The 8,881-nt window shown below is 57.5% G+C and overlaps 3 protein-coding genes across 3 annotated transcripts; 1 reads left to right on the forward strand and 2 right to left on the reverse strand.

The window, feature by feature from the left end:
• Positions 1-15: 15 nt before the first annotated feature.
• Positions 16-1,411, forward strand: B0T26DRAFT_738270 (uncharacterized protein; the record flags this gene model as incomplete). The annotated part of the gene is made up of 2 exons (XM_060443573.1): positions 16-520; positions 594-1,411. The coding sequence occupies 2 exons, from the start codon at positions 16-18 to the stop codon at positions 1,409-1,411; spliced, it is 1,323 nt and encodes a 440-aa protein (XP_060300491.1).
• Positions 1,412-2,122: 711 nt separating this feature from the next.
• B0T26DRAFT_738271 (uncharacterized protein) lies at positions 2,123-3,720 on the reverse strand (the record flags this gene model as incomplete). Its single annotated transcript, XM_060443574.1, has 4 exons — positions 2,123-2,837; positions 2,922-3,035; positions 3,120-3,303; positions 3,414-3,720. 4 exons carry the CDS (start codon positions 3,718-3,720, stop codon positions 2,123-2,125), a joined length of 1,320 nt encoding a protein of 439 aa, XP_060300492.1.
• A 2,236-nt stretch (positions 3,721-5,956) lies between these two features.
• On the reverse strand, positions 5,957-7,504 carry B0T26DRAFT_640178 (ankyrin repeat-containing domain protein; the record flags this gene model as incomplete). The annotated part of the gene is made up of 2 exons (XM_060437206.1): positions 5,957-6,269; positions 7,251-7,504. Coding segments are annotated over 2 exons (567 nt in total), but the record flags the coding sequence as incomplete, so codon positions are not given.
• Between the last annotated feature and the right edge of the window lie 1,377 nt (positions 7,505-8,881).

An 8,881-nucleotide genomic window follows, 5' to 3' on the forward strand; every position in this document is an offset into this window, starting at 1 on the left:
AAGCCGTGCAGAACCATGGCGGAACCGGTAAACACCCCCATGCCGCCCAGCACGCCGGTGTCGGCGACGACCCCGCGATCAGGGTCGCCTGCGCCGCCCGTGCCGAGCCTCACGCCGAACGCGACCATGACGACGATCCCGCTGCATCGTAAGTCGCTGGACGGCGGCGGTGGCGGCGGCAGCGGCGGCGGCTCGGCGGCTGCACCGATAAAACGGCCCGTCGTGCTCCACATCGGCGACCCCATCAAGTACAACCCTGCCACGTACGCCGAGTTCAGCCAGGCCTTCGACGTGGTGCGCCCCGCCGCCGCCGAACGCGAGCGCGCCGAGTTCGTGCGCGCCCTCAAGGAGCGCCGCTGGGGCGACTTCGGCGCAATCTTCCGGCCCTTCTGGGGCACCGGCGGCGAGATGGGCCGCTGGGACGCCGAGCTCATTGCCCTCCTGCCGGACTCGGTGAGGATCTTCGCCAGCGCCGGCGCCGGGTTTGACTGGGCCGACACCCGACTGCTGGGCGAGAAGGGTGAGTCTGGTTTCCTACAACAAGTCGACGTGGCGGTATGGCCGCTGACGGGCTGACTTGGGCGGCGCAACAGGGATCATCTACTGCAACTCCGGGCTCGCAGCCGCCGAAGCCGTCGCCGACTTTGCCGTGGCCATGGTGATATCGACGTTCCGCCACCTGCCGTGGTGCATTGGCGCCGCGACACTCCCGCTGCTCGCGGCACCGAGCTCGTCAGACAATGCCGCCGCCGCGACAGAAGCCGAGGCGCGCCGCATCTTCCAGCTGTGCCACGCGCAGGCGACGGCCGTGAGCCACAACCCGCGCGACCACGTGCTGGGGCTGATCGGCTTCGGCAACATCGGGCAGCAGATCGCGGCCAAGCTGGGCCACGCGGCCTTCGGCATGAAGATTGCCTACTTCGACGTGATCCGCAAGCCGGCGGGCGTCGAGGCCGCGCTGGGCGCGACTTTCTATCCCACGCCGGAGGAGCTGCTCACAGCATCTGACTGCGCCGTGCTGTGCACGCCGGCGTCGACCGACGGGCGCCCGCTCGTCACGCGCGAGCTGCTCGCCGCCGCGCGTCCCGGCACGCGCTTCGTCAACATCGCGCGCGGCTCGCTCGTCGACGAGGACGCGCTAGCCGACGCGCTCGAGTCGGGCCGCCTCGGCTCCGCCGCGCTCGACGTGCACGCCGAAGAGCCTCGCGTCAACCCGCGCCTCGTGCGCCTCGCCGGCCTCGACTCCCCCACCCCCGGCCGCGTCATGCTGACGTGCCACAACGCCGGCGGCACCGTCGAGACCCACGTCGGCTTCGAGGAGCTCAGCATGCGCAACATCCTCGCCGTGCTGCACGGCAGGCCGGCCATCACCCCCGTCAACCTGCATTTCCTGCCCTCGGGCGCGGCGTGAGAGTGTCGCGCTGGTTTGACGGGAGGGAGGGGGTCCATGGGGTGCGTGTTTGCCTGTTTAGCGAGGAGTACGGGGCGAGAGCAGCGCGTCTCTGATGGGAATAAATACCGACGTCATGATTATCAGGATACATGGTTATAGGCACCCAAGTTTGGAGAAAGACAAAAACAGGCCGAGGAGTGCGTAGGGTGATAAAGACGTTCACGTCACATCACATCACATGCACGCGTTTAGACGCAGATGTAAGGTAGTCTCGGGTATTAGAAGCACGACGTACTTTGTATTTGTACCCCCTGGATTCGCCCATCCCATCCCTTCCTTCCTTCCCTTTGCTATCTACCACCTGCTATTTAATTAGAAACCCCGAAACGCAAGACATACATCATAAGACATTGACGTTGTAAAGATGGAGAACAACTCCCACGTCTCGGCTACGTACTCCCCCTCCCTCTCCATGCCGGCCCCAACACCGTGCATGTGTGGAGAGTTCTGCAGCGACGAAAGAAAGAAAGAAAAAAAGATTATTTACATTATAAAACCGCCGCCCCCTTTGCAGCAATTTCCAGGATTACTGGGTCTGCTGTAGGCTTTTGAAACCCCATGCAACCCGTTTCATACAACCCGTTCCATGCAACCCGTTCCATCCGTAAATGCCCCCAGTGCCTATTAGGCCGTGCAGGCTCTTTCCTCCACGGAGGGCGAGCGACGGGGCTACCTGCTCCCGGGGCCCGTGCCGGGCATCTCGGCGCGCTCTGACGGGATAGCGGCCATCTCGGCGGGGTTGCCTGGCCGGCCGGCTGCGACGGTATGCGAGTCGAGCTCCGACATGACGTACGGCTGCTGCTGCTGCTGCATGTGCGGCGGGGGGTATGGCGCGTAGACGGCGTTGTCGGGCTTGTTGGGGTCGTAGTAGGGGGCGGCGTACGCCGACTGGCGCTGGTCGAAGGCGCCGGCCGCGAGGTACGGGGTGAGGTTGGGATTATTGCTCGGGTTGTTGTTGTTGTTGTATGCTGCTGTCGACGCCAGCGAGGCGCCCGACGGGTAGAACGGGGTTCCGTCCTGTAACATCTGCGGCGACGACGCGGACTGTTGATAGCCGCCTCCGCCTCCGCCTCCTCCTCCGGCCCCGCCGGGCCCTCCACCAGGGTATGATGTATCGGTCGGCGCCACTGCACTATAGGGGACGACACTGCCGCCCTTGGTCTTGTTCCGGTTGCGCAGCACGACAAACGCAATCGCCGCGGCGATCAGGCCCAGCGCCGCCACGCCGCCCACAGCCCCGCCCACGATGGCACCGATGTTGCTGCCGCCGCCTGATGAGCTGCCGCCGCTGTTGTTGGTGCTGCTGTCGGCCGTCCCTGTGTTGTCCGCCGGGTTGGTTGCGGTAGATGTCGTCGACTTGGATGTTGTTGGAGACGAGGTTAAACTTGACGAGGATGAAGACGTCGAGGACAGGGAGCTGGACGACGACGAGGAGCTGCGCGACGAAGTCCTCGCGTCGAGCACGTACTGCGGCACGTCTAAAAGCGAGACGAGCTCCGGCTTCGACACACACCGGTACATGGACCGCGTCGTGCTGCCGCCCCACAGGAAGGTGCCGCATGCGCCGAAATCCGTTGCCGTGCTGGAGAGGCGTTGTCGCGGGTCAGTTTCTGTGCGCATTCTTGATCATGTTTTCTCGCCACAGCACGGCGAACTCGCAACTTACCAGCAGCCCGTCTTGCTACCCTGCGCATCGCAGGCGCCCTGAAGGTAAGCCTGGCGGTCCAAGCAGACCGTGAAGAAGGGCTGCTCAGACCCAGACGCGCATCCCACCACGCCGCCTACCTCGCCCGCCGATCTAGACAGGCTCGTCGTGCAGGTGGCGCCCTGCTCGCAGGTAAAGGGCTCAGCTGTTGTTCGCCAAAGACGTCTGGTCAGCATCTGCACAGTCCAAGAGTCTCGGCACGGACGAATGCGAGCATGGGTCGGGTCGAGCCTCCTAAGCGCGCTGCAGACTTACATGACACGCCCGCGTAGTACCCGCACGTCGAAGGTAGGATGAAGGCGTTTCCCGTCGTCGTCTGCCTCCGGGCTAGTCCGCCCTTGAGATAGCCCAAGACTGCTTCGTTTGGCGGCAGTCGCGCGCCGGGCGCGGCGGTGGGTTTCGGGGTCCAGCCGCGGACGTCGTCGGGTTGCGATGCGCCCGTCTGCTTCGGGGCCCACGGCTGTACTCGGTCATCTGCTGCTGCACCGCCGCGCCATTTGACCCAGTGCGCGCTCGCCAGGCAGCCCGACGCCGCAAGCAGCAGTGTGGTGGTGGCCCGCATGGCCGGGACCTCTGTCCGTGTGTCTCTCCGTCTCGCTCTCTCTCTCCCTCTCTCTCTCTCTCTTTCTGTGGCGCGAGGCGAGGCTGGGCTGGCGCCGCGGGCGGGGTTCGCAGCTGTCGCGGGTCGATCGTAAAACGCAGTTTAGATTAAATGGCAGATTTTTTAATCAATAAAAATCCCTGGTCTCAGACAAGAGACCAGCAGGTCGGGTCGCGCCAAAACAGATATGCCAAATTAATTCAGTATTGCCGCACGCGATTGAAGTTCTGCCGAAAAAAAAGGTGCATGCGTCGGGGGTAGGGTAGGGGAGAGGGGAGGGTGGAACTGGCGCGGCGAAAAGTTAATTGCCCAGACTGATGGTGTGGAAAAGTCGAGGCACAGGGTTGGGACGACCGACGAGAAGCGGATGGAAACCGCCAAAAACGCGAGGATGGGATGGGGTTCCACAGCACTACAGCCCAGCCGTCGTCGGGTGGGTGCGGGTGGTGCCTGTCAATTGGCCAAGCCGCCCGCGCCGTGGGCATCAGGAAAACGAACGGTGAGGGGGCCATGCATGGCATGGGCCATTGGGGGAGAGGGGGGCGCCCCGGTTCCTAATCGCCGTTTGGGGGGGCTAAAAGGTGAGCACTTAACTTTAACGAGGCTGGGCTCTGTTGCCGAGAGCGAGGGGGTGAGCGAGGGGATAGCTCAATTCTAGTGCAAAAGGGGCACAGCAAAGATTACAGGCCAAGACGGGATAATTAGGGGCCGAACTCTGTTATTTCGTTCAGAGTCGTCTTGCTGCTCGAGGTGTTGGGACTATTCGAGACATCTAAATGCTTTTGCCATCGTCCTGGCCAGCTCATTGACCTCATCGACCTCCAACGGGCTAACGACTGGCTGCCCTACGCTGCATTGGCTTCCAGGTTCGGCTCAGATCCAAGCTGCAGAGAGAGCCTTCGGTCCAATAGACGGACGGGGCTGCTATGGGGCATGCAGCTCAGCCTCAGTGGGCCAGAGTCGCGACACGGTCGATCGTTCCTCTTTCGCTTGCGGTTTGGTTCCATAATAAACGGGAGCCAGGTTGGTTCGACAGCGCACTCTTCTGAAGCTGCGCAATTGCACAACCGCATTCGTTGTGGGCTCTTTTGGCCTCGGTAAGGCGATCGATTTCCATAACGACGTAAAGGCCTACATGCCAAGTCCATAGTGGAGGTCCCGCAAGCTTTGGTTGACATTCAGGAGCTTGTCGTTCTGCTCGTCTCGGAGACATGTTTCAATTAGGATAGTAGTTCCGTAGCGTCGGACTTTATCCTCGGACGTTGCACTAGAATTGCAAGACTCGAGTAGTAGCTAATGTTGCTACCTGCAGCCTGCGGAATCCCCCGCTGTTAGGACTAGGAGGATGAAAGTGGGTCTAGGTCTTGGATTTACTAGATTTTGTCGCCGTTTCTTTCTCGCAACCGAAATAAATAAACAGGCCATATCTCTCAGGTTCTGCCATTAAGCCCATGACAGAACTGTTTCGCCATGGTTCACGGACAAATATGGAGGAGCTGGCTGGAAATTGTATTCACGGGCGTTAGGGCTGCATTCCCCCTGTCTTCTCAACTCTCCCAATTCCAGTCTCCAAAGGCATCGCAAAGTTGCTTCTTAGTGTGAAGGCGTCTGACTGAGCAACCAACTCTTTTGGAAAATTGACTGTTATTGCTGCTAGGTAGAACCGCGAGTTGATTTGTACTCTCCCTAGACATAAAAGGAAGACGCTGAAAATTTGGTAGGAATATGAAAAAACCTCAACCGATTTTCAGTTTCATATGCTGATTTCCAGACTATCGTGATAGTTGGTGTTGGTATCTCAGGACATAGAAGCCTGTCTTAGTAGATGCTTTGTGTTTCATCGGAAAGCGACGGAAGTATTGGTGCGTGTTTGTGTCTCGAGGCAGTGTCCAAGAGCTGCTACTCTGGGCGGCTTCTTGCGCGTCGACATCCATCAACGCCGTGGTTGAGAATGAATTAGACAAATCTATCTTCTTCTCCAAGCTTCGAAACACCGACTAGATCCTCCAGGGCATTCCTACTTATATACTCTAGCTCTAGCACCATTTCTAGCACCATTAAAGATAGTAGTTAACCTGCATAATCAATGGCTTCATCCTTGTGGCGTCTAAATAACCTAATTATTCCCGTCATCCGCATCGACTTTAGCACCCTTCTAGAGGAGATATTGAACAACATCGTCGTATCTCGCCCAGCCCTATCCCGCCCAACCCGGCCGTGCCCGAGCTGTATTATCCTTTACTTCGATATCGGCACTATGATCGAGAAGAACCCGGATATTGGCTTGACGTTCCTGCTCAGACTTCCATAAGAATGGCGAATTCTTTCTCCTTTCAGCCGCCCAGCTTAGCGGCGTATGACCCGTATTATCCTTCGCTTCAGTATTGGTGCCACGGGCGAGAAGCTCTACGTTCTCTGCGCGTCCAACCATGGCCGCCCAGCTCAGCGGTGTTCGGTCTGTATTGTCTTTCGCTTCGATATCGGCACCATGGGCGAGAACAGCCCGGGTACTATCTCCATATCCGGACTGGGTAGCCCGGGTGCTATCTCCATATCCAGACTGGGTAGCCCAGGTACTATCTTCATATCCGGACTGGGTAGCCTAGCTTAACGGCGTCCGACGCACATCATCCTTGGCATCTACATCAGGACCGCAGGCGAGACCAATATGTACGGCGTTGCCAAGTCCGCCAACCGCCCAGCTTAGCGGCGTCCGACCCGTGTTGTCCCTGACGTTGACATCGGCACCGTGATCAAGTAGAGGCTGTGGAAGGTCGTCATACGCAATGCTAGCCACCCAAATTAGCGGCGTCGAACCTGAACATCCTTGGCATCAACGTCAGCACCGTGCTCGAGAAGGTATTTGACGATATCAATCTCCGCTTTCTTAGCCGCCCAGATTAGTGGCGCCTGGAAATCCTCATTCCTTGTATCGATATTGCCACCCCAGTCGAGAAGAAGCAAATCATGCCACAACACAGTAGCCATAGTTTGCTCATACTCCCTAGATTGATTGATGTTCTGTCTTTTGTGGCATGGTAGACACCTTATTCTTATACTTGTTGTTTAGTGTCACCGAGGTGGTGGCTGTAATGGTCGCCGAGGCGGCCGTCAATGGTCACCGAAGCGGCCGTCGATGGTCACCGAAGTGGCCGTCGATGGTCACCGAGGCGGCCGTCGATGGTCACCGAAATGGCCTTCTTTCTGACAGCGGCATCAAGTTATTGTTACTCTTCTTTTCCACGTTGGCACCATTAGCAAGGACAACCTAGAAAGTTGCTTCGTCCGCCGTACGGACCGCGATTGTTAGTGGCGTACACTTAAGCCAAGTGTCTGGCCCACACTCAAACTAAGTGGTTCTTTCGGCTTTAGCACCCGCAGCGAGAAGACCCTGTACAACGGTTGCGCACTGGCCCCCGATTGCCATTTTGAGAGGACAAAATGTGGTCATTGTATCCGCATCGACAATAGCCCCGTAGTTGATAAGTAACTCCACAGCGGATTGATGCCCACCCATCGCTGCCCAGCTTAAGGGCGTCGGAAGATCAGAAGCATCGTCTTTCGTTTCGATGTCGGCGCCATGGCTGAGAAGAAGCTTCGTGGCAAATTGATGCCCTCCAAATGCTGCCAAGCTAAGCGACGTCTTACCCGCCGGGTCCTTCGATCCGACTTCAGCGCCTTGGTTGAGAAGGAACTGCATGGCGAGTTGATGCTTCCTAGACGCCGCCCAGCGAAGTGGTGTCCTACACCAGCTGTTATCCTCGCATTGACATTGGCGCCCCGGGCGAGAAGCCACTGTATTGGAGCCACATGCCCAATGTAGGATGCCACTATGATGGAATCAACGGGTGTCCGGGCTCTGCTCCAATTGCCCAAGTATCGAGAAGACTTTCGAAAGGCATTGGAACCGTGTCACAAAGTTTCAATCAGAAGAGATACTATGCCACATTTCTACTAATACGGGCCTGAAGGTAGATGCTCGTTTCCATAGTAGAATAAAGTCTGAATCGGTTCTTCCCGGTGTATCGATTCTTCTCTCTTTCGATTCTTCTCTCTTTCGATTCTTCTCTCTTTCGATTCTTCTCTCTTTCGATTCTTCTCTCTTTCGATTCTTCTCTCTTTCTTCCTTTGGCGCGCGAGAATCGGAACTGAACAGGTCCAGATACATGACCGAGATTTCGACAAGAACTGCGTGGGCTTGTTGTATCGTAATGGAAGGGTACCGACGCCTAGGATCTGGCGGAAAAACGGGCGTTGCGGGCGGCGATACTGATTCGGGGTATGCGAGGAATTCTCGGGCGGTCTGGTGTAAAAAGTATATCTTGCCGTGGTCAATCGAGATGAACAGTCCGCACAGGGATCTGAGCCTCGTTTCAAAGTCCTCCTCTTCTTCAAGGTCGAGTTCTTCTATGCCCTGCAACAAGGCGTCCACGTTCATGGCGATGTTCATTTCCTCAAGCTCAAGTGGCCGCGTCGCTGCCAAGACGGTGCTGAGTGCTCTCCGGACCATTGTATCGTTGTTGGGTCTGCTAAGAATCTTCTCGTACGGGCGGCTTGTCAGGAGACATTTAATTTTGCTGTCTTGGGCCCGGTAATCTGACAAGAGTTAGATAAGAATCATTGGCCCTGTCTGTGGGTCTCGGACGGCTTTTCTAAGATGTCCCAGAGCGATGCCGCGGCGTGTATTAGATTGGGTCCATCCTTGGAGTATTCCGGCATCGCATGGCGGATCGGAAACAGGTGGTGGGAAAAGAGATGGTGCAGCAATGCGCAAAGGGCTTGGCTGACAGTGTTTTGGTCCTGGTCCTTGAAGAAGAAATAGCATATGGTCGCTGTTCGCGGAAGACCGTGATCAACCAAGCACTTTGACAAGACTGACTTACCGCACCCGGGGTCGGCTGATACCAGAAGCGGTCCAGAATCTTACTCCAGCCACTGTTTGAAGTTGTCGTGCTTCAAGAACCACCCGCAAGTGCCTTGTATCCGGTCAGCCACGCGGTTTTTGTACTACTCGTACGTAGCGCCGTTATTGCCAGTCGTAAGACGGAATGATTAGTGGCACCCTCCTCTTTTTCAGATAGGATCTGACTGAGTGTTGTTTGTCGAACCTTTGGTTGTTCCT

Source organism: Lasiosphaeria miniovina (genome assembly GCF_030549165.1).
Source record: "Lasiosphaeria miniovina strain SMH2392-1A chromosome Unknown B0T26scaffold_2, whole genome shotgun sequence".
Lineage (NCBI taxonomy): Eukaryota > Fungi > Ascomycota > Sordariomycetes > Sordariales > Lasiosphaeriaceae > Lasiosphaeria > Lasiosphaeria miniovina.